A 25,771-nucleotide genomic window follows, 5' to 3' on the forward strand; every position below is an offset into this window, starting at 1 on the left:
TTGGTGAACCCAAGTTCATCATTCTCTTTTCTGGACCACTTGGGAAGGCACTTATCAGTTACAGCTTTGTTGTGACAAGTCACTGTGTAACTACAAACCCTCAGCTAGATGTGAGGAAGCTCAGCAGGGTTCCCAGTGTGTCACAGCTCTGCTGATGCAAACAGCGACTCTGCTGACTTGAAGAGATGAAGCAACAGTAATGAATCTCATCCGGACAAAATCCCCATGGACACTACTAGTCTCTTGAACCCTGTCTTGACACTGCTCAAATGTGGCAACATCTGAAAGCTTTTGCCAGGAGGTCTGTTTTGCTGAAGAGGATCATCTTGAGCTCCACAGGAGGTTTAATAAAGTACAAGCCCTTTAGTTGCACCAGTGTTTTTTTCTGCAGTATTTCAGTGCCAGTACATACTTGTCTGTGATGTAATTTTTTTCCATTAATAAATCCACAGACCCTGCTGGATACCACTGCTGTTATGTTTGCAAAATGTTAGAATGTTAACGGAACTCTGTTCATTTCACGTATCTTGAACAGTATGAAATATCAGCCTTCTAAGTGTAGATTTTCCAAGGTATTTAAGCATTCTGCTCTCCTTGAACATATGGACATCTTGTTAAAGCTGTCAGACTTCATTTCTGGTTTGGCAGATGTGGTGATCTTATGGTGGGGCAGAGAGGTGCCCTTGTGTTTTCTTTTCACACTGTCAGCCAGTCACTGGATTCCCCAGTCCCAGGGCTTGCTGGTAATAGATTTGTAATCATATTGTTCTGAACAGAATATAAAAACCCCCATTTTATTATGTAAAAAACAGTCTGAGCACATGAGCAGTGATAATTTTAAGAGCTGATTGCTTGCTCTGATCCTCAAGAATGCGGTTGTACAAGATGGCTGGGTTTAAGAGCAGCACAGAGGGAAAACTGTATCTTTGGAACATGCTCTGTATCAAACAGCCTCCTTATACACAGAATATTGGAGAATGAGATACACACTATACTCTTAAAATAGAGGCCTTTGAAACTGGCCCAGGATACTTAGTCTTGTCTGAGTAGCATTAATCATGCTTATGACTCTCAGACAAAACGAGCCTCGACTTCATGTTGCTTGTTAAAATAAGAAATGTACATTTCAGTGTTTCATTTTCAGCTGCACTCACTGCACTTCATTGTGTAGCCAAAACTAACTTATTTGAATCATTATTTCATATTTATTTGGACAAATTCTGTCTGTACAGTATTTTTACAACAAGATGGCTTATTTTGACTATATTAAAAGAAAAAATTACTATAAGTGTCTGGAATGCAAGAAAAAAAGGTACAAGAAAAAAACATGTACACTGCAGTACATGTTCAATGTGTGATTTGTAATCTGACTGCAGTCACTCAGCAGCTTCTTCTCTTCCCATTTTTCTGCTTTATTTTTAAAGAATTATTTATTTTTAACAAGGCCCTCTGAACAGTGGGTTTTCGGACATGAACTTCTGTAGCACAAACCTCAGTTTGGCTGTAAGGCTAAGCCTCTGTAAACCTTTCAACCAGAAAGGCAAACAGCACTAATGTAAATCTTACTGCACCACTGAACTGGAAATTCCTTGCATGGATACAGTGATGCAGCTGCACAGGTGGCTGAAATCCCTGGGTAACACGGACCTAAAAATAAGGCGCTGTGCTACATCTTTAGCCAGAATTCCTCAAAGGGCAGGGGCAAATGTAAGGATAAGGGCTCAGGCAGTTATGCAGGGCCCAAAAGGGTGATAGTGCTAAGCCAGGTCTTAGAGAGGTGAGGCTGGAGCTGAGGTGGCTGAAGAAGGGAAGCTTGTGGGATGTCTAGGAAAGCTGGACACAGCAAGACTGTGTCTCTGTAGCAGGGTCAGAGCTCACTTTTAAAGTCCCTGTGCTGCCTTGCACGCTTGCACACTTATTTCTTGTCAAGATAAATAGTCCCAGGCATAAGAAGCAGTATCAATGTGACACTGCTACCCAGTCAGCAGAAGAGCTATGGTTCCCAAAACAACTGTAATGTGTGTGGTGAGTGCATGCACAGCCCATATGCTGTCTGAAACAGAGATAGTATTTGGCTGCTCTAAGAAAGTTGTAGACATAGAGCTGGAACGATGGCAGGGTGAAGGAGAGGGTGGGCTTTGAGTTCCCGCTTGAAAGCAATGCTGAACAGAAGAAAACCGCCAAAAATAGGAGGGATTCCTCTTCAGGCTGCAGATCCCAGTGCTGAGAAGAGGGAACCTTGCCTGGCAGGGTGGCTGATCAGGAGGACTTTGTTAAGACCTCTCAATTACTCATCTACTCTGAAGGCAACAGCTGCATCTCAAAGGTCTGCACAATCTCCTGCCAAGTTCGGACCAGAGCGTTCGCACGTGCGGTGCCGGGTGCTGGGGTGGGAAATCACACAGAGGCAGTCGCTTCAGCACAGGGACTGGCTATAAATAGGCACCTTGATGTCACTCGTATAAAAAGTAACAAGAGAGAATTAAATAGTTTCTGAAGAACAAGTAGCAGCTTGGTGCTGATGGGAGGCATGTATACTCTTTTGGAGAAAGGGATTCTTCTAAAACTAGGTTTTGGTGGGTTTGTTTTTTGTTTTGTTTGGTTGCTTTGCTTTTTTTTTTTTTCCCTGAAACACATACCAATTGCTTTATTCTGTCATACGTGTCCTCAAGAGAAGGGGTGATATATTAAACTGCTTGACACAGTTTTGAATTTGAGGATGACCCAAATCTTGGCCGCCGTATATGAAAACTGACAGACAAAAATTAGGCTGATCAGCGCAGGGAGGCTTTGCATTTTGCCTTTATCAAGTTTGAATAGATTGTAAAATTAAGTCATAAATATTAAATGCAGTTTGCTGGTCTTTGTCAGTAAGGGGGTGGGTTTCACAGCCCTTTTAGTGTCATGCAGCTGTGTAACCCGTTTGGTGTCCTGAGCTTGAGAGACTTATAACCTATATTTCAGGAATTATTGTGAGAATTGAGTTACAAGGGCAGTGATGGGAATCCCGGAGAATAAATGCTCCTTGTCAATGTGAATTAATTAAGCATTGATGTATTTGACACTAGAATTAATCATGTCCACTTATGCTTAACATGAAAATTAATGGCTGAAGGGATCCCACAGGGATACAAGGCTGGGTGAGCGCTCGGGGCAAGGGAAGATGGATTTCTGGTCCACTCCCCTCGTGTTTGTTGCAGAGAAACCACCCAGATTCACAGACAGTGAGGTTTTCCCGATTTCAGGGAAATTTTATTAAGCTTTGTGGCCATGAGGCCTCAGGAGGAGGGTCACTGGGGGCTGGGAAAACATGGTGGGTGCAAGTTGGAGGACAGTGGTTTCTGCAACATGAAAGAAAATAGGTTCAGAGAAGAGAAGTAGCTGGAGTTCTTACAGCCTCGTCCACAGTCAGGATCCCCCCTTGTCACCGAAAATGTGTACTGAGAAAAATCTGACCTCTGTGAATTGTGTACAACAAGGAACACCTATTCTTAGGAGATGCTGTTGAGTAGGCATCTTGCTTATGCCATTAAGTTGGTAGTGCTGTCTGCAATTTTCCCCTTTCCATTTGTGAATCTTGATCTTAGTACATCAGTTTGCTTCTGTAGAGTTATACTTCTCTTGCCTTTGGCATAGGACTCATGAAAACTATACCAATATTTGTTCTTGGGAACACATATTTAGTAATTGCATCAAGTAAATTAAGATTATACTAATTAAAAGTATTACTAATATATAGTATGTCACATGCTTGTTTTTAATGCCCAGGTAAGGTGGAGAACTCATCTATCTGCTTCTGCTGACAAAATAATCACAGAATGTTAGGGATTGGAAGGGACCTTGAAAGATCATCCAGTCCAATTCCCAGCAGGAACACCCAGATGAGGTTACGCAAGAAGGTGTCCTGGTGGGTTTGAATGTCTCCAGAGTATGAGACTCCACAACCCCTCTGGGCAGCCTGTTCCAGTGTCCATTACCCTCAATGAGAAGAAGTTTCTTTTCAAATTTAAGTGGAACCTCCTGTGTTCCAGTTTGAACCCATTATCCCTTGTCCTACTATTGGCTGTCACGGAGAAGAGCCTGGATCCATCCTCGTGCCAATCACCCTTTATACATTTGTAAACATTAATGAGGTCACCCCTCAGTCTCCTCTTCTCCAAGCTAAAGAGCCCCAGCTCCCTCAGCCTTTCCTCACACGGGAGATGCTCCACTCCCTTCAGCATCTTCGTTGCCCTGTGCTGGACTCTCTCCAGCAGTTCCCTGTCCTGCTGGAACTGAGGGGCCACAACTGGACACAATATTCCAGATGTGGTCTCACCAGGGCAGAGTAGAGGGGAAGGAGAACCTCTCGACCTACTGACCACCGCCCTTAATCACAATCAGTTTCTTGTCAAGATAAATTGTCCCAGGCATAAGAAGCAGCATCAATGCGACACTACTACCCAGTCATCAGAAGAGCTACGGTTCCCAAAACAATTGTAATGTTGTACACACACTGTAATGTTGTATACACGAAAGTATACTAATCAAAGACCCTGGCTGTGCCCGGCCAGGGTCGCGGGTGCCGCGGGAGGGGTCCCCAGCGGGGAAGGTGCGAGAGGAGGGTTCAGCCCGTTTCCCTGCCCGCTCCCCGCTGCCGGGGGCCGCTGAGGGGCGTGAGGCGGCGCCCGGCCCGGCCCCTCAGAGCGGGGGGCGGCGGCGCATGCGCGCGGTGGGGGGGCGGTAACGGCCGGGCCCTTCACGCCGGCCACCGGCAGAGGAGGAGGAGGCGGCGGCGGCGGGAGGGTCGTGTCTGTGTCCGGCGGGCAGTGGCGGTGGAGCGGGTCCGCCATGGGGACGCAGGGTGCCGGGCGAAAGCGGCTGCCGAACCGGGAGCGCCTGACGGCGGAGGATGATGCGCTCAACCAGATCGCCCGCGAGGTGAGCGGCGACCTCCCCCCGCTTTTTCCTCCCCTTCGTCCCCCCCTCCCCTCCCTGGGCTCCCCCAACCGCCGCGCACGCGCCCCCGGGCAACGGGCACAACGGCGATTCAAGGGCAGGTTGATGAATCGGCGAATAAAGCCGCGTTCATCCCGGCCTGGTCCGTGCTCGTAGAGCATCGCTTCAGCCTGGAGCGCATCGCTTCAGCCTGCAGCGCTCGGGGGGTTTGTCCGGGGAGAGCGGCGCGGCCCGGGCGGGCGGCCCCCCCTGCGCCAGCCCCCCCTGCGCCAGCCCCTCCGGCCGGGGGACGTTAATTGACTGCGGCTGAGCGTGTTAATGACCGAGAGCCGGAAAACGGGCCCCTCGGGTTTCTTGGGGATACATATAAATTAAAAAAAACGTAAACCAGAACGCTGCGAGATGATGCTAGATGCAGGCGTAAGCGTACAATCTAACTTGGGAACGTGCTTATATGTAATGATTTAGGCTTGCTGCTCTAGACACTGCATTGTGCTTGATCTGACTTTAAATGGTTAAAACCAGCTGACAGCCGTTCTCTTTCTACCTCCTTATTCTTACTCGCGGTGGACAGTTGCATTGCTTCAATGGTGAACAGAATGACATGAATTTGGGTTTTATGTCACTAAAGCCAACACAGGTTGTTCTGCATCCTTCTTCCCACAGTCTTCTCATGGGGGAGGTGGGCAACCCCAGCGTGAGGTCGGGATAAAGCGGCTGTGGGGTTGTTCTTCACTGTGTCTAAGCTGATCTGATGCCAGCTGCTGCTGAAGGTGGCCTTCCCCTTCCCCTAGCATAGGTTATGTGCATCTCTTCCCTGCCTTGCGTTGGTCTGACCCCAAGATGGGTGACAAGATAAATCACTCTTCTAGAAGAGACTTAAGTCTCTCTTGGTTTCCTTTCCTGAATCACAGTTGCAGCAGGATGGGATGAATGCTGATGGTGGCAGCTGGCTGTTGCATTGAGTTAGCTGTAACATTGTTCACCTTGGATGTTATCACTAATGGTATGGAAAACCCTTACTATTCTTGTAAAGTGGTTTGTAGCATCTTTGGAATACATGCAGTAGACTGATTTCTGCATGAGTGATTTGGATAGCATGTTTCCAGAAGTCAGATTTTTGTGGAAGTAGGATGAGAAGATGGGAAAGTTCTCAGGGATGGATTCCAAGGTAGGAGGACAATAATGCCCCAAGTCCTGGAAATAAGATAGCAAGTAAAAGTGATTGTGCTATCTGTTAGAGCCTGAGTTCTGATATCCTGGGAATTGCTTCAGGATAAGGGCTTAAATGCCACAACTGTGTCCTTGCTGTGCTGTCACTTGATCATGGAAAGCATCAATCTGTAACAGAGGGCCTAGATTGTCTTTGTCTGTTGCACATTTATCTCCCACTTTCACTTTTCTTTAGCTTAGGTACTGCTTTTCACTGTATTGTGCAGTGGTTTGAGGCCTCAGATATTGCGTTGTTTCATGTTTTGTTTTGCCTTTTTTTTTTCTTCTGGGGATTGTTTAAAGAACAACTCCATTTGGTCAAAAAGCATGTCTCTTATCTTTTCCCTCGAGTGCTAAAACTGTGAACTGCCAAGTTCAAGGTTCAGCATTTTCCCATATTATTTTAACTCTTTGTGTTACTCGGTCTTGAGTTTTATGCACTTAAAATAGTTTTATTGTTTAGCTGCCTGTTTTCCACACAAGGGAACCCAGATAAATATTTTTATGTGATTGTAAGAACTCTTAAAAATGTAAAGCAAGCCTTTTGTCTCCTAATAAAGATGATTAGAATCTTTATGTTGAGAAGGGGACAAGAGTTACTGCTGTTTCGGCTCTTCCAGCCTTCCTCACAGGTGTTCAGGCAAAACTGAGAGGTAGACACGTTGTGTTTGTGCATAAGTTTTCACTCATTCCTTTGGTCTTTCTTTGTTATCCAGAAGCTGCAGGTGCTTGCAAGTTACTAACAGATTCTAGGTTCTCATTTTGCCGTGTTAGGATGGGAGCCTAAAAGAGCTTCCAAACCAGATTGATTCATAGAGGTACTGTTACCTTGGGATCTCTGGGAGTGAGCTGAAATGCGTGCATCTTCTCTCCTTCTGGTTTTCCTCCAAAAGGACTGTGCTGCTTTGACACTTCCCAGTTGTTGCATTTTGCAATTGTCAAAAGATCCTATAAAATCAGCGGGCTTTGCTATACTACCTGCCATTTGAAGCATAATTTTTTCTTTTTTTGAATCTACAACCAGGATGTCTTGCTGTGCAAGTGCAGTCTTGCATAGACCGAAAGAATAAGAAGGCGGTCCTCGCCCCCACAGGATGCAAGAACGGGCTTAAGAGGAAGTAACTAAGCAAGCGGAAGGAAATTGTAAAAGTGAAGCGTATTGTAGTGACAAGCTTCTAGTAGCAGTATTAGTAATGTTAAGCAGTAGTAGTAAGTTTTAATATTTGAGACAATTTCTGAACTAGTGAATATAGTTAAAACAAGAACATGGTGTTCAGAGTTTCTAGGGGACACAGATGACTGCTGCTCATGCTTTGCTGCACACCTAGCTTGTATAGCTGAGCTTATTTTTTCCAGGTGTCAACTCTTACAGATGAGAGCAAAGCTGATCAATGATGGGCTTCTCCGCTTTCAGACTTGTGTTGACGCCAGTAGATGATTCTGTGTTTAGGTCAGTGGAAACTTTTGGGCTATTTTATTCCTCTCCACGAATCTGTGCCAGCTGTGTTTGCAAAATCTAGCAGTTTGATACTCCTCGAGGTTGCTGCCAATGCAGGCAGCAATAACAGTGTGTGCGCACGGTGCAGTCGTTTGTCCCTTCTCTCGGGCTGGTTTGGGAAGGCAGAGTCCTGTGCTGCTGAACCTTAGAGGAACTGGCGTCCCGCTTTTTTCCTGCTTGGGTCAGATGGGCTTGATGTGATAACTTGAAACATTGTTTCTAGGCGAGTAGATTTCCCCCCCCAACTTTCACTTTGCTCTTTGCTAGCTACAGTAATATTTAAATGTTACATGAGCAGAAAGAATTTTGCAGAACGAATTTTACAAATCCAATGCGGAACTGCCACCTGTGTAAACAAGATATTTCTCATGTAGGCAGATAATATTACTTACTGGGTTTTATTTTCTCAAATGAGGAGGACCACAGTCAAGGTAATTTTCATGTTTTTATTAGGAAAGTAATTTACACATTGTTTTGCTAATGTTTTGCAAGCAGATTTGTGTTATACTGCTCAGAAAAAACAATCCTGTCTTGTATCACCTCCGTACTAGAAATCCGCTCTTTTTCATCCAGCAATTTAGAGTAGTCTTTAGCTGGTAATTAATCTGAAGTTAGTAATTCAAGAAACATAACTTTATTTTCACTATTAAACAAAGTGATGTTATGAGGGTTGCTTCTTCACTCTTTTCTACACTGTGTGTCACTTTCAAAGTTTCAAGAACTGTCACCTACATGTATAATTATTACTTTTTAAATAAGTGGCACAATTAGTTTATGGACTGCAGATTTGATTGTTTCACCGAAGTTTTTAGTTTGGGCATTGACTTGCATTCTTAGTGATTAAAAAATGGGGATGTTTCACTCCCATGAAGGAGTAGAAGTGTAACTGATTAGAGATGGCTCAAAATGGAGGTTAAACCAATCAGTCAGCTTTACTGGTTACAGTAAGAAGGTACTAAGTAACTTCAGAAGCCTCGATTGGAGTTTCAGGAGTGGTGAAGAGATGCTATGATCATTGCACATGGAATCTAAAGGGAAGAATTCTCTGGTTTATACAACAATTTGGGTGACCTCCATAAATAGGGATGGAAACAATTGGGTAAAGTTGCAGCTAACATAAGCTGAGTGGATATTTGTATATGGGAGCACAAGCCATGCGAACTTTATTGAACCATTATGCATATCAGAGCATTTGAAGCAGTGTATTTCCTGAGGACACACCAGGTAATGCTTGTATAAGATCTTTGTTCCTCGTTAGTATAGTGGTGGAACTTTTTTGAGCAGTATTTGGCATTAGAGATGCATAAAGACTTTTGTAAGCCAGATAAATATTCCAAGAGAAGCCCCTGGAAACATTTTGGTTTATGTAGCACCAGTTGCTTGTACTTGACTTATTTTTTCATTTAATTAATTTCTGCCTTTATGAATGTTAATATATCAGCCCAGGGAAAAATGATGTGAAAAACCATGCCTGGCTGAAGGTCTCTCTTCTAGAAGAGAAAGTTATGAAAGCAGGGGATGTTCATGGAGAGCTTGACTCAACCTGCTTACCTAAATATGGGAAGGAGGACTTTGTAGGCAAACCTTGCCAGTAGGGCATGGAGAATTGTTCCAAAATTGAGATGTGCTCTTTTTCGCTAAGGTTTTATGTCTATATATCCAGCAAATGGGATTGGCTTCCCTTATAATCTTTCTCAAAAGAAATGTGTGAAGGGGCATCTTTGAATGGTTTAAGAAGCGAGACAAAAATCTTAAGGCCCATCTCATTTTAGTTAAATGGGTGATTGTGGCCTGTCTCCTGGTGCACAATCTTCCCCACAATGTGTCTATTGCAACTTTAAATAATTAGTTGCCTGTTTTTTGTGTCCATGCCTGGCCTGAGTCCTCTTCAGCTGTTCTCTTGCTGTCCAAGGAAACAGCTGTTTAGGAACTGTGATTCCTATTTCAGTCAAGCAAGAGACTACTGTTAGGATTAACAACATGGGAAGCCCAGCCTTTTTCTTTGCAAGCCCAGATGCTGAGTTTGTCTGCAGGATGTAATACTAATCATTACCTCATCCACAAGGATGTTTTTCCAGGCCTGTTGCTGGATAAAGTTAAAGCTCAAGTGTACTGCAAGGCTTTCAACACTGTTCAGATTTTTTTTTCTTCCTTTGATTGCAAGGAGCACAATCCACGTAGCATTTTGGGCTTGTGAAACAAGGTATTTGTCCCTCCTGTCAAGTCAGCGGGTTGCCAGGAATAGTGAATCTGTCTAGCTAGACATAAGCACTCGTAGGCAAACCTTAAAATAGCATCTCAAATGTATCAGCTGTTGTCTCACTTATGTTGAAATACTTTTTGGGGAGAAGTAGTTACCCATTGGAGTTGAGGGGGAAGGGAACTGCAGTAAGCAGTAAGCCAAATTTTCCTTCAGATAGTTGTAAGTTAGCTTTGGGAGGTTTTTTGTTTGTTTGTTGATATTATACCAGAGGTGCTTATGAAAAGGAAAGTGCATGGTCATTTCATCATGGAGCTTTCTCTGCTTCTGGTTGTTACCTGATGCTCTTGTTCATCACTCTGAGTCTACTGGAGATGAATAACTGGGCTTACACATAGTAGAAAAACAGCTGATGTTTGGGCTTTCATCACATAATAAAGATGAAGGAAAGGCTTAAGGATTTCTTATGGGAAGACATCTTTAACCATCTACTCTCAAGACACTTTCCTTTTACCTTATTTCAGTTAGGGAACAAGAATTAAACTGTAGAACTTGCCTAGCTAAAGCTGGAAAAATAACTGGTATGTGCATTGAAATGAGAATTACATCAGGCAAAATATACTTTAAAAGATTCATATAGGTAGGCTTGGTCTTCAGTCTTTCAAGTTAGTGTTGATCAATTCCTGATCAATATGTTTTTCATACCATGGGTAGCTGAGATGAGTAGTTGTGGTGCAGATCACTGCAGTTCAAGGTTACTGTGACTGCTAGGTTCCAGCTTAGCATCTTCGCCTGTCATTTCGTTTTAAACTCTTAAAAGTACGATGCTGTAAGGTAAATTACTGTTCGGGAAGAGCTGTTGTGTGCTTCTTCATCCTCTGCCCTGTGAGCAGCGTAACCTCTTACTGGAGGATGAGACTAGCAACTGGAGACAGTAATCTCTTAAACTGAGTAGGCTGATGATCTGAAGCTCGTTTGCAGGTACTCCTAGATATTGTGAGGATGGAGAACCATCAGTGTTCCTGGTACGTAACAAGAAATGTAAGGCAACTCTCAAAGGCCTGGTTGTAGAAGCTTCAAGTGTTGAAATTAAAGCTTGGTGTAGCATAATAAATACCAAATAAGGCAATAGTTCACTGGTAGGAATTTGGAGGTTTTAGTTACCTAGGAGGAGCTGATCCATTGCCATGCAGCATGTACATGACTTCTGATAGGTGAATGACCATATGACATAATTTTCTGTTATGAAAATGTGGAAGTTCTGGTCAGGCTGTTTAAAAACTACTGATTTTTGGAGGCCACATAGACAGTAGAGAAGTCATGTATTCAGAGGCTGGGATAAAGCACAGAACTAATACTTTCATGTTGGCAGGAATGTGCCTTACCTCTGACCGCTGTACTAGTTTGACAGTTGTCCTTATCTAGAGTATTCACTGGTTAGACCTCGGTGCCAAAGACACTTCCTGTGTGCATTTGGATGGATTTCTCATTTTTTAATTTGGCCTTTAACCAAACTTTGCTAAGCAGTATGAAGTGTGGAGGGCAGTGTGGAAATACTTGAGAAGTATTTCCTGATGAGCAGAGCTAAGAGCAGTTTTATGGCTTATCCAGCTGAGAGTTTTGGGCTTTGAGACAGGAGAAGACACAAGCTACCTCTGACTAACGCTGCTTCCAAAACTGAAGGTTGCTTGGTTTGGGACATAGGTATATGCCTAAACCAAAAACTGGGCAGAAAGGAGCATATCCCTGGTTAAATGAAACAGCATCCCCAAGACTGATTTAACTCATGCTTCAACATCTAGCCTGCAATCCTGGTCTCTGTTCCTTCATCCCTTTAGTGTGGCATGTTTTCCTTCAAGTGACTTTCCGATACTGTGTGTACCCCTTTAGGTTGTGGAATTGTGAAGAAGGTGTGGTTATTTTCAAATCCTTTGAAAAAGGTTGGGTTTATTGTCAGACATAAGAAATAGAATTTTTAACAAAACTAGCTATTTCTTGGTTAAGCAAAGATGGATGTTTTGGGTATTGAGTATAATTGCATAGAAATGGCACAACTCTGGTCTGAAACTTTGAGTGACTAATTCTGACTTGGAAACTCCACTGAATAGATTGAAATAACTTTTTTTTTTTTTTTTTTTTTTTTTTTAAATTTAGGATCTTATTTTTACTGGCACCAAACAGTATCTCAAGTGTCTGAGCTAATTGCTCATTAAAAGTTTCTGACCTAGAACTAGAAGGTTGATTGCTGCATGAAGTACTTTCAGTAAAACATCCTGGGTGTGATCTGAAAAGAGGTGGAATTGTTCAGTCACATCTGCCTTGCCCTTTTGCGCGCCTGCAGCCTGCGAGCCAGCAGCTTGGCGTGCGCTTTGGTTTTATCCACCTAAATGCTACCGCAGCATTTAAGAGTTGAGCTGGAGGCAGTGAACAGGGAAAGTGATCTGATGGTGCCAAATCCGAGCTGTGCTCCAGTCTCGGATGTGGTGAGGAAGCCTCTTCCTTTCCTATTACTTCTTGCTGGTTTGTCACTGCTCTGTTTCACAGCTCTTTTCTCCTTCCTGCACGCTGTTTTTGTGTGCAAGATGAGAGTATCTTGTGTGATCCACTTTAATCCTGATACTATGCTCGCAAAAACACTTCTAGTCCTTCAGTGCCTCATGAGCTCCTGTTCTCTTTGAGAAAATATTTAGGTTTTTTTGTGTGTGTGTTATATGTTGCCGTACAAGAAATCAGAGCCTTTAGTTAACCAAAATTGCCAGGTGCATCACTGCTGCTGTGTTCCTATTTTTAATACCTGGTAATTAGGTAGGGCAGTGCTTGTTATCATTGGCACATAGAGAAATGCAAAAACAGTAGTTAAGTTTCAGAGCAACAATTTTCTTTCTTCTTAGCTGTCAGGAGGTTTATGTGAATGGAAGTGGACTATGCAATTTGTATTCAAACTTGTACCAAAGGAACAAGCAAGATGGTATCTCCAACTGCTACTGCCTTCCTCAAAGATAGATTCTTAGAGTTAGGTTTTTCCTACCGTGATGCCATTACTTGCAGTTTTTAGATTTAATTAGTGTCAGATTGCTTTATCTTTCCCAGGATGAAAAGCTTACTGGAAGCAAGTTCCACAAAAGCAGTTTATTTGCATGTTTACTGGTTTAGCTGGCTGACCAATGACTCATGTTTTAATATTGCTGGCAATGAAGTGGTGATGTTCCAAGCAGACCCACTGACAGTTCTTTGCAGACTATTCTCACAGTCCCACAGATACCTTGAGCGCTGAGCTCTGCACAGGCAGGGAATGTGAAGGAATAATATTTCTTCCCTCTCAGTCTCTGCTCTTACATATCTTGTGACCTTTACCTTTGCCAGCATCTGATTTACATTTATTTTTTTTTTCCTTTGCCTTCCTCTTTCGAGTACTTCCTACATCCCAAAATATCCTTTCTCTAATCCCACATTTGAATACCAAATTTAGTTGAGTCTATCTCTTCTGTCTGCTTTTGCCAGCCTCTTCCAGTAGACAGAAATGGAATACAGGAATATCTGTGACGCTAAAAGCTGGGTCAGGTTTTCAAACTTGTTCCCTCAGGTCAGATGGATTTCAGGCATCCCCACTTGGGTCTGCTAATTATGGAGCGTTTATCAGCTAACATACTAGGTTGACAGGAGAGCAGGGAATGGCTCTTGGTTTGCTTCACATGCAAAGAAATCTCTGGGCTCTGGTCTGTCAGACTTTAGTAGCTTCACTTTTTTTTTTAACTCTTTGCTTTTAAAACATGCATCACTTTAGATTCAGATATTTCAAATATGACTGCTAATACTGGTGCCAATGTACTACAGTCTTCACATGCAAACATGAAATCATATTTACTTTTGCTGACTATGATCAGTAAAAGATGACAACCTTTTTTTAAATATTTTTTTATTAATTGGTGTAATCACTTCTTGTTTCTATCCGATTCCAAACTTGAAGTTCTTTAAATTGAGTTACTAGGGAAATAGATATAACCTTACGTGCTTTAGAAAATAAATGCGTTGAAGTTTGAGTGGTCTACAATGCTATTGCTTTGCTTTGCAACTGTGCATTTCACATAAACTGTTTTCTTTAAAATGTCTGTTATCCCATCTGAAATGTTTGTGTGCTTGTCTTGATTTTTCTTCCTTTGCTGAATGTGTTGCTGAGCTCTAAGAGGATTTACATTGACAAATATGTTCAATCAACATCTGTTGAAAATTGAAGTGGGCTTTGGGGACATTTTCTGTGATACCAAAAGGTCATGCTACTCCTTTGTCTATTAAATATGAAATTTAAATCTGCCCTGATGTGAAATGAGCACATTGAACCAGTGATGTGACCTAACCTTTACATGAACTGTGGCGGAATCTAGGGGCTCTGGGAAATAGGACGCTTCTATGTGGATATAAGGATAATGTTGGTATACATAGAGAATGTCAGTGTTTTATTTATAGAGGGTTACACAGTGTTTCTAGTAATATTTGTACATTCTTGTATAATTACACTGGAAAAAAAGAAATCAGTATTTGGTGAACTAGAATGAGTGAAGAAAGGTTCTCTATACGTGCTTTTGTATCACTTGTGGAATAAATATATACTGTCAGACTTAAAAATTTTCAGGCTAGCAGTTCTGTTAACCCAGAACATGTTGTTTAACCAAGCAGTCTACAAATATAGTGTTAGAAGATAAAGATCAATGCGTTTGTGGTGAGCTGTGCTCTTACAGCAATCTCTCTTTTTGTGTGTTTTTTTTGTCTGTTTTGTTTTGTTTGTTTGTTTTGGGGGGAGGAGGTGGAGAACACACACACAATTAAACCTCTTAATACAGAAGCAAGCTTCTTGTAGAGATCTGCATTACCCAGAGTTGCTTCTCTGAGATCTGCTACCTGTGCTGCTGGCATAACAGGTCTGCTCTTTCAAGTGTTCCCCCCATAAAATCAAAACAGGGTGCCAAAAAGAATAGTCTTAATATCTTGGATATGAACTGTGAATACAGCAGTCAGGTATAGAAACCTTATGTATAACATTCTAAGATAGCCTGGTGCACCTTAGAAGCTGGTATTAAACATTAAGGAAATTGGGGGTTTGTTATAATTTCCTCTAATAGAATGTGTTTCTCAAAGAGCTGAGCTTTTGCCTCTGGTTCATCCCATTCCCTCACTATTTCTTGTTACTTGCCATTTTTCAAACACAGCTGGTCCTGACATTAAACTAATTGCCACAATTTGAGTGTTAACTTTATCCTCAGTCTCACAGTCTATTTATAATCATATGTACTAGGTGGTCATTGCTGTTAGGGAAAAAAGTAGCAAGCAAAGAAAGGACCTGACCAGGGAGGGCTGCCTCTGTCTTATGCTGTTGGTGTATTCCAAATGGCATTTCTTGATTTCAAGAACTCCAGTAAGTACCCGTGAAGGTCATTTTTCTTGTACCACTAACCAAGGTGTGCGTAGCCTGGTAGCGTATTTCAAACTGAACTCATTTGTTAGTGAGGGTTAGTTAGGACACAGATTCGCCAGGTAATCCAGTATAGCTCAGACCTGGTTTGGGTACTGTAATCCTGTCCCACTCCCACACAAAAGCTGTCCAGTCATTCTTAAACAATGCTGGTTTTTTAGCTTTAATCCAAGCTGATGGGTTGTTCAGCACCGTCTCGCTCAGGGCAAGGGGGCTTGACGTGTCCTGACTCTCTTAGGGAATTCCCCTTCCCATGAGGGAATGGGTTGTGGAATGATAGCAAGTGCGAGAGGGTAATTCCAGTCTGCTGACCAGGTAAGAGTTTCTTGTAGATACAAATTTTTGAGTTAATTGTAATGGTGATAAATGGAGGATATAGTGTGATATAATGTTTTTTCTTTAAATTCTATTCTCTATTGTCAGGTCTCTTAAAATTGCTTGAGAAGTATGAATTTTCAAAATGTTTTCTCTGAAATTTCCTGTGTGTGCTTTTTCTGCAAACTGAATGTAGAACTTGGCTCATCTCCTGAAGATACATGGTTAGAGTGCTATTACTAAATGTTTGATGTTTGTTCTTAAAGGACAGAAAATCTGGTAAAGCACAATGTAGCAGAAACCATTATCTATACTGTGCAGCACACAGCTGTGCTAACAAGAAAAGGCAATGTCACCAGGCTTTTTAAAATTTGAAGAATTGCACATGACTTTTTCCCATCTAGCTATTCCCAAACAGTTTTTACACACGGGACTTGCCCAATGCTTAACACAAGTATAAAGTAGTGGGGAGCATGAAAACTAATGTCAGTTGTTATAATAGTTCTCTTGTATATGGTAAATCCGTGTGTATGTTTTATATATGAAATTAAAACAGTCTTCTCTGGTGATCTCTTATGAAGAGTCCTTCATACAATTTATGCACTAGATTTCTGATCTTCTCCAGTACTTACAATGACTCTGTCCTTTTTTTTTTACGTTTCATATAAAGTCAGTGCAGTTGAAGAGGTAATGAAAAACAGTGCCTTGCAACTAGTAACTGTTATAATGTAGTCCAACAAAACAATTTATTGTAAACACAATAAAATGGTCTATTTCCAGATTACTTTATTAACTCTAATCAGTCTAAAGAGCTAAATTTAATTAAATCTGCTTGTGGATGTGAACATTCGACCCATGGAAAGGTGCGCTAAAGGTCATCTCCAGTTTTGAATCTTAACATTACATGTAAAAATCTACTGGTTTGTCTTTAATTTGCTTGAAGCCAGGTAGAATTGTAGCTTTAAGGATTTTTATTATTATTGATTATTATTTGAAGAGGTTTGATCTCCCTGACTTCTTGTGAAAGAAAATGGAAGTATACCTATGAGGTGTGAGAAAATAATTTTGTGTATTGGATGCATGTAGTTTTAAGTATTTCCTATTTATTAAAAATACTATGTAAACAGAGATCAAACTCTCTGTTCTGACTTGATACTTTTTAAATGTTTTTGACATTAAACTTGGGTCCTAAGAGCTCACACCGTGGCACTGCAGGAAATCCTGCCTAGCAGCTTTGCAAATCCAAGTGTCATCTTGGGAAAGGCTGCAGACCCTTCCAGACTGCATCACAGGTAACTGTGTGTTGTGCCTAGACAGTGTGTCGAGGTCTTAGGTGTGTTTATTTTTATGTAGGATAAACACCACACTCTTCTGTTGGTAAATGCATAAAGGTTTCTTGCATGTATTTTTAGTTATGTTGGTTTTTAAAAAGAAAAGATGTGAGGAGATAAAGGGGAAGGAAGCAAAGGCCACCTGAGAGAAAGGTCTGATGCTGGTGCAGAGCAAAGAAGCAGCTGACAAGGTCTGATGCTGCAGCCTAAGGCAGTGGGTAGATAACCCTCTGTGTAGTATAACTTTAACTCATGAAGTATTTTGTGTACTTACATGCTCAAATCTTTATTTCTACCACTTTGAGTGACAATGCTTTATGAAAGGCTTTTACTGACTTAAATTAAATAATCAACTATAAGTGGTAGGTGTGATGGTACTTTCCGAAGACTGGATCACGTTTTTATTTCTGTCTTATCTGCACTCTTGAGAATGTTATGCTGTGCTTTGGTCATATGAAAGTAAGTCCAAAGGAAGACTTCTTTTATGCCACCCAGGAGAACTTGCATTCAGTGTCAAGCAGGCCATGTTATTCAGACATACTGTGCACCACATAGCCAGTTTATATATAGAAACAACAGACTTCTGGTACTCCCTTTAACATGCTAAGCTTCACAGAATTATTTTTGAGATGCAGTAAGTGATTACTCTGGCTGGATTTGCTGGTTCATGAATACTGGGGAAAAGTGGGGAAGTACAGTGTGGCAAATAAGGGCAATCTGGATATTTAATATCATAGGCTGAATTGTTTCCTTCAAAATATACTTGCTTTAGAAGTGTGTTAGGTGATTTATTTATTTATTGACACTGTCTTCAGCTTGCTTTTCCTTCAGCTCTGCATCAGGAATACAGGCAGACCAGGTACAGTGGCATGTAATATTCATCCTAATACTGCCAAACCAGGAGAATTGTATAAATGGATTGAATTTCCAATTCTGTAGCATTGCAGGGAGTTCTTTCTGAAGTGTGACCTGATTATCCAGGGAGCACCTTGAGAAGTATACAAGTGAGATTTGTTTTTATATAACATAATAGGTCTTCTTTCCAGTCATCTATTCTTCTAATTATTAATTTGAAAGAACTTTTCTTGTGCAATAATTTTTAAACCAGACCTATTTTTATAGTGTGTGAAAATACTTAGGCTGGGTGGGAGTCTGCAATAAATACTTTTATTCCCTAAAGTGATGGCTCTTGGCCAATTTCTGTGCTTTTACTCATCAGCTGCTGGTCTTAATTCTGCTGAATTCGAACTTTTTATCTCAGAAGAGCAGAAATAGTTATTTTTGCATGATTTGTACTCCAGAGTATTGTTTCATTAATGGCATGCTCATTCTTAAAGGTTCCTTCAGGAGCCTGCCTGTGCCACTGCTGTGTGTGACACTGAGCAGCCCAGTCAATATAGACATTGGCTTCAAAGTGTCCTTGTTTCTTGCTCAAGTTCTAATGGAGCTGCAGACCCTCCAAAGGTTGTATGGCTGGCAATGCTCAGTACAACACTTTTTTTCTCATTAAAATATCAAATCAGGCTTTCAGCATGAAGATGTCTCTTCAATAAAAGATCTTCAAACTGAGGGCTGAGTCTGAGCACAGCAATGAAGTTTCACTGTGTTGGTTTATCTTCTCATCCTGTTTGTTTGCTTATACTGTGAGATTATGCTACATAAAACTGAAATTCCAAGACAAAAAAAAAAAAAGAACAAACCCAAACAAAAAACAATAAAAAGCAAACCAACCAAACATACACCAAAAAACACCCACAAAAACCCAACCAAACAAGCAAAAAAACCCCAACAACTCTACAGCTTCCTAGAAGCCTTTTTGGTTTGTCAAGCAACGCTTATTTTAGAAATGGGCTAGTTCAGGAGTATGAGAGAAAATCATAGTGCTGCCATCAAATGCTTCAGTAGTCAGATGTCAAAGTACTCAGCATTTGTTTTGCTTGAATGCTTTTTAATGTTACTGCTTTTAGAAGATAATAAGTGTTCTGTGCAACTGCTTTCTCATTTTCATGCGTCTCATGGGCACATCAGCTGTCTTCATTATGGAATACCCTAAGCTCCTCAAATCAAAAAGTTTGAGTCATCATCTGGTTATGCTTTAGTGAAGTGCAGAAAACTACAGGAGCTTGTTTTATTCTGTTATCTGGTGGCTTTTTCTACCATAGCATTGTTGAAAATTCCAGGGGAAAGGGTTATGGGTGGGATGGAAATGGAGAGTGAACTTTCCTTGCTTCGACATTAACTTAAACCAAGAACAAAGTGATCCTGGCAGAATACCATGGGAAAATCTGTGCTTCTGGGGCAGTCAGACACCGCATTTTACAATTACAAAGCTTATTCAGAAGGGGGGAAAAGGAAAAATAAGTTGATGATCATGCAAAAGGGGAGGAGAAAAAGGAGGGATGTGTCTGATGCCTTAAAATAGCTTTGAGAGCCAAGTGCTGGTGTTGATTTTAACAGTTCCTTGGAAGTTGTGCTGTCATTAAGGGAGGGAGCATGATGCTGTCAGTCTATTCAGTATACCAGTAAAGCAGTTGCACCTCTGTAAGACATGGGGAAAAATGGTGCTTCAGTTTTGCCCGACCAGCGTCAATGTGAGAGCAGAACCCAGTTATGGTTCATATTTGTCCCCTGTTTCTGAACTCCCAAGCAGTCGCTTCCCTCTCCATGCTGTTTCCCCTTGCTTGAGAGGTGTAGCAGTGCTGGCTCCAGCTGGAGCCCTGCCTGTGGTTTAGCTAAGCCGGGTGTCATAGGAATGAGCTTCCTGCCCTGATGGTTCCATCTTCCCCTCCCTGCCGCTGACTCATGCTTGCAATCAAATGACAAAGTAAACTCCTTAAAAGAGGAAAAAATCACTCGTCTGTGAATACAGAACAACTCTTGGATTGTGGGTTTTTTTATTATTATTATTTATTTTTTGTTTGTTTGTTTTCTTCTTTCTTTTCCTTTGGAGTTTGTGTTTTGCCTCAGTGTTCAAGTGTCCCAGGCAGACAGCAGAGGTTTTCTGCATGTCTGTTGTTGGCTAATTTGCAATTCCATTCTGAATCAAACAGATTAGAGATCTGTGGCAGCTTCTTTTTTTGGTTCAGAATGCTGTCATTGATGTTCAAGATTACAAGAAAGGTCTCATTCTTTGTACAAGTCCTGTCTTTACCTGCCTGGATTTGGCAAGGTATTATAGAAGGCAAAACTGAAGGATTATTATTGAGATGAACTAACTGGAAAGTTAACCTTGATGCAGCCAGGCCTTCACCTATCTCCTTGTCAGGATTGTTTTAATCTTGTGTTGGTCTTTAGCATCTGAAATTTATTACAAAGTGATTACATTGGATGGAATTGTACTTTACAAACCACAGCCTGAGTTCAGCAAAAATTGCACTAGACCTATTTATTGTGAGTATAAGCTCCCTAGTGTGATGTCTGTTGTATTATGATACTACTACAAGACAGGGTTATATGTAAAAGCAATGCTGATTTATTAATAACATCTAGAGAAAATGAGTTTGTATATTTGGCAGTTTTTCTCCTCCTCCAATACATATTTTTTCCAGTATACATTTGAGAAATTGTATGTGTGTATCCCCGGGTTTGGCAAGTTCAAACTATATAACTTTAAAAATTTAATCTCAGACAAGAAAATCAGGAGGACTGATGAGTTAATGAATGAGGTGAAAGTGTAGACAGGACAAGCCAAGAGATTCTTAATAGTTCTGTCTGCTTTTGTAATGTAGTGTACCTTTTATCCCTGCGTTTGGACTGCAGTCATTTCCTCACATCTGAGATTTTGGCATGCTGACTCTTCTCTTGTTGTAGAGGCTTTGGGCCATGATTGTTTAGCAGTAATCTCAAAGAGCTTTTTTGAAAATAAGAACTAGAAAAGCATCCTGGTAAAGTTTAGGAGCAAAACTAGCAGGTTCATCTGTTCGTTGTGCTCTCAGAGTGATGAAGCTGGATGTGAGAAGTGTGTGTAAGCAAAGGGGGCAAGGTCACAGCTTGGTTGCTGGCAACAAATGGCACACATCTCTGAATGGGCTGTGTAGGTTTGTGTACCTTTACTTCTGGTAAAATGACTGAATAATGGTGAGAAACTAGATTAGAGCTTTGCACTGTGATTGCAGTTGAGTTTCCCTGCCTGTAGGAAGGCTGAAAGCTTAGCTCATTTCTTTTATAAGATTATGTTGCAACCACTTGCTATCTGAAGGTAGAGCTTTGTCAAAAAAGCCATTGCAAATGACAGCTGAGAGCCGAAAAAACTTGCACATGTAAAAGAGGAAGAACTGGCGATGCTTTTCACTCTTCAGAGACTGGGAAGGTTTCTGACAACACCTGCCTGTATTACAAATGTGTTGCTAACACTATCAGATGGTGCAACGAGGTTGTAGTTTTGCAAGTTTGGTATGTGAGCGCGAAGTCTGCGTGATGCAGTAAATCTGCATAACAACTGGAGTTGAACCAGGCCCTGGACTACCAGTCTGAGTGGCCTCCCTCCTTGGCAGCATCTCCTTTGCCCCTTATGACAGTCTCCCTGTAGACAGACCCCTGGTGCTTGCAGTCATTCAGTTGTCACTTGCAGCTGGCTCCTTAGCCAAACACTAGGTTTCCTCATTGCTACAAAATGTGAGTTGAGGACTAAACACATGTGGAAAATGATTTATATAAAAGGTTTAAGACTAGTGTCAATTCTTCCTGACACTTTCTCAGAAGTCCATTTAATATCTCAAAGTGAATTTGGGGATTTAGTGGAACCGGATGGGAAATATAGACCCTTATTTGGATGATAAAGCTTGTCTACAGCAATGTTAATGTTTTAACTGCTCATTGTATTGAAGTAGCTCCATTATGCTGAGCAATTCAGTATAATAGATTATCAAATTGATTCTTTATATAAAAAAAATTACTCAGAACTCTGATGCGTACTACTAATTACTGCTGAAGACCTCTCTGACTCTTACAATTAATGTTAATGGCCTTATAAATATTCTGCAAATATAATTAAATGAAATTACATGTTAGAGAAGTAAAAATTAAGTTGCTATGTTGGTGAGGACTAACAGGCTCTGGCAGAGCTGTGAGAACAAAACCTCACAGAGAAATTGGCACCTTTCTGGCAATGCTTTTGTTGATACTTCTAGTTTGAGAAAATAATATTGTTTCTATACCTTGTGCAATAAAGTTAATCATTGTATAGAATATTTTCATAGTAGTAAATATGCTAGGAGTACTTATGTAAATAACATTGATTTTCTGGAGTGCAAAAAGTAATACTCAGATGCACTCTCCTAATCTCTGTAAAACTGGAGCTTTATAGTGTCTTGGCGTGTCAAGTCCTTAAAGCTGCTTTTTGTGCTGGCATTTGGCTTTTCAGCACTAAATTTTAATGGCATTGAGTTGAAAGTGGCTTTACCTTTCATGAAAGCGAAGATTTTGTGTGCTTGACAAAAGGAAAGAGTTTAAAGATCCCACACCTTCTTATGATTCATGGGGTGGGGTGTGGAAATGAGTTTCTAAAATTAAACCAAACTTTCACATAACTTTTTTCCCCCCTTTTTCCAAGTGAATGTGTTAAATCGTGTTCAACAGATATAGAAAAGCAAAGAGCCCCCATGAAAGAATTTTCATGGCAGAACCGTTCAACGCTAATATCTCTGACCCCTGCTTGGATTTTTGAAGTCTGGAAGGATAAGTTACTTACGTCATCTTGAATATACTCTCTTTACCCTTTCCCCTGTTGGAAAGGGAGGGTGAGAGTATGTTTCCTGCAGTCATTCCCTTGCAGGGAGGCAAACAAATAAGGAAGGGTTGTGTTACATGCTGTAGTTATGAGAGTTATTTGGAGATGGCTGAGTTGGTCAACAGCTGCAGCCCTCTGCTATCGTGTGAATGGTTTGCTTTTTGCCACACTGCTTATTTTAATGAACTCCATCTGTACATGGTGTAGTTCATAATAGAAAGCAGATTGCTGGGCTGATGGTGTCTACAGTGCAGTATAGATGCTGTGAGCTGACCGGTCTACTGGGTTGCAGATGAAGGTTGAATATGAGGCAGATACCTTTTTGTTTAGTGCAGGAGCTATTTCCAAAATGTTGAAGTTTTGCCTGAAAAGGAAAGAGGTTGCAGGGTGGGGAGGAGGGTGAGGCAGCAATTGCTTAGAAAAGGGCTGACATTTTTCTGAAAGAGGCAGCTCATAATCACTGAAACTTGTGTAGTTAAATTCCTCTGTGGTTTTCTCTTTCCTCTTCCCTCATTCCTACCCCTCACCCCCTAAAAATGACAGAAAAAAAGGCATGATGATAGTGGCTTACAATTTGGAATTGCCCCACTATTGAAAGTTATTTTCTTTCTGGAGTCTCTGGCTTTATCCAGATAGTATATTAGTGTAGGAACTTGATGACATGTCCTTTAGGTTCTTGCTAAGACAAATGTGACAAAGGAAACATGGAATGGGTTTGTTTCAATTTGGTAAATTCCAACCAAAGTCAAAGTACTTAATCAAAATAGAAATTAGAATAATAATGTTGAGCTTAAACTTCGTTAACAAGACTTAAATGATGCTATTTTTTTTAGCTGCAGTTTATTCAGGTAATGTTGCTTCTGACTGAGTCTAAATATATGAAGTATGGCATCCAAAGCCATAGCTGGCTTACTGGGAACATACAGTGTAGCATATTTTCCTTTTCCTCTGCCATAGGTTGAATATAAATTCTCAACAGCTTACCGTACCTAAAATAAGGCTGTATAAATATCTGAGCACATGGAAAAATAACTGGCCTATTACTACCACATCAGAAATTAAAAGAATTATTCAATTTTAGGCACTCAGTGGAGACCTCTTAAATTAGTAACAATTCTGTGAACCAAACCATCCGAATTTTAGACAGTTTTCTGGAAAAGAGCAAGGCAATGCTGGCACAGGCACTGAGGTGACCGTTACTAAGTATTTCAGAGGAAGTGTTTGTCTGACAGCTTGTACTTCCAACAGCTGACATTTTTCAACAAAAAGTGTATGCCAAATTAGGTAACTTTATGTTGCTTTTTTGCTCTTTGTGTTCCACTTGCTTTTCCTGAGAGTGCAGTATTTACAGTGAGGATGCTTAACTTAATCTATGACTGTCTGAATGCATAAATTAATCACCTGAGCACTTGTAATAAACTTAAAATGATACTATGGAAGGGAATTAATGCCTTAGACATTCATTAGTGGGATCTGTAAACTCTCATCTCTAGCTGTCAGATCTGTATTGACACTAAGGAAGATGCTGTTGCAGTTGGATGCGTGTGAAAACAATTAGGATGGAAGAGATGCAGAAAAGAAACTCATCTGTTAATCTTGGGATAGTTCACTGATGGAGATCTCTTGGTGAGAGGAATTTATACTCCATCTGTCTGCGCAGTGCTTGTAAGGACTTCCGGATTGCGGCTTGTGGCAGTACTCTTGCTTATGTTAGAAAGATCTGTCTTCCAGGCAGATTTGTGAGGAGGCTGTTTCTAGCACTTTTCCTGCTAATGAAAAGTTAATCACCACCTACTCACTACAAAGCCTGTGTAAGGAAGGAAGGGAGGGTATTTTACAACTTCTTCTGATTGACATAATTAAGAAGGTGCTAAAATTCTAGATAGTAAAGCTGTCTTGGTCCTGTTCCTTAGGTGTTTCTTCAGTTTAGTTAAAGGCTAAACATGATTTAATGTCTTACTCATTAAAATACAGGATGCTCATTCTTAGATTTTAACCGCAAAAACCTTTTGGTCGATGTGATAGGCTAAGTTTGAGGTCTGTTTGTCTGCACTACGAAAAGCCTAAATGTCATTACTTCTAAATCACCTTGCCTATATTTCTGTCTTGGCTCCATGAAGGACTAAGAAACAGTAATTCAATTTTTAATTCCAGTATTTTTAAAATTCCAGTATTTTCACAATCCATTTTTTTCAATCAGTAAAACACTAGCTTCAACTTCTTGCTTATACTTTATACTTTGGATATTTTAATACTGGGAACTCTTGGATTTCAAGGTGGAATTATATGTAATTTACAAAGTTAATAAGTCATCAAGATAAATTGTCATCTTAGTTCTGAGCTTCCCATTCCCCCTCCACCTGGGAGTGTGGTGCAGTCATCCCTGAAAAGGTACATAGAATCATGAGGTATTGAGGAGGAAGGGCTGAGAATAGCTGCTGGTTAATATTTGGATGTGACCATATCTTCTCCTGGGTCTGCACAAATCCTGAATCTATTCCCACTGAACCTGGTGGGAGTTACGCAGAATGTGGTAAGGTTGGGAGCCTATAATACATCTACAGAAGGGATCAGGGAGACGAGCTGAAAAATGCATTTGGACCGTTGTGTTCAGTTGAGCTGTTTCTGTCTAGTGTGGTTCAGTCTTAGTTCTGTATGAAGGAATTGAAGTTTAAGCAGATGCTTCTGTTCTTCTAGTCGAAGTAAGTATACATTGCTTTCCAGAGAAAGCTTTTTGCAGCATACGTGCTTTCATCGCTTTCAGGTGAAATCAACTGTTGATGAAGAATTTAACCTATATAGATTTTGCTTTGTAGGACTGAACTTCTTCCATGGCTCCCAGTGCTGCAGATCCTATCTTCTGCGTAGACAGTGTAGATGACAGACTGACTTCAGCATGTTGGTTGTTTTCATGAGCCTGTCTGTCCTTTTTCTGTCTGTAATAAACAAATACTCCACTCAGGTATGTGAACAAACTGACTGTGTCAGTTGACAAATAAAAACTAATGCTAAACACAGTGCGAATAAAGGGGTTTTGGCTGGATTAACCAGGATTTTGCTGGAGAACTGGGTTAGAAATTCA

At 40.9% G+C, this 25,771-nt stretch overlaps 1 protein-coding gene across 1 annotated transcript in view; it reads left to right on the top strand.

Moving 5' to 3' along the window:
• Positions 1-4,830: 4,830 nt before the first annotated feature.
• Positions 4,831-25,771, top strand: part of LRRFIP1 (LRR binding FLII interacting protein 1) — a gene marked incomplete at both ends in the record, with an annotated part of 108,137 nt that continues 87,196 nt past the window's right edge. Inside the window, one exon of the mRNA XM_080346297.1 lies at positions 4,831-4,920. Coding sequence (XP_080202423.1) covers positions 4,831-4,920 — 90 coding nt within the window. The remainder of the gene's footprint in view (positions 4,921-25,771) is intronic.

This window comes from Nesoenas mayeri, assembly GCF_963082525.1.
Source record: "Nesoenas mayeri genome assembly, chromosome: 6".
NCBI lineage: Eukaryota > Metazoa > Chordata > Aves > Columbiformes > Columbidae > Nesoenas > Nesoenas mayeri.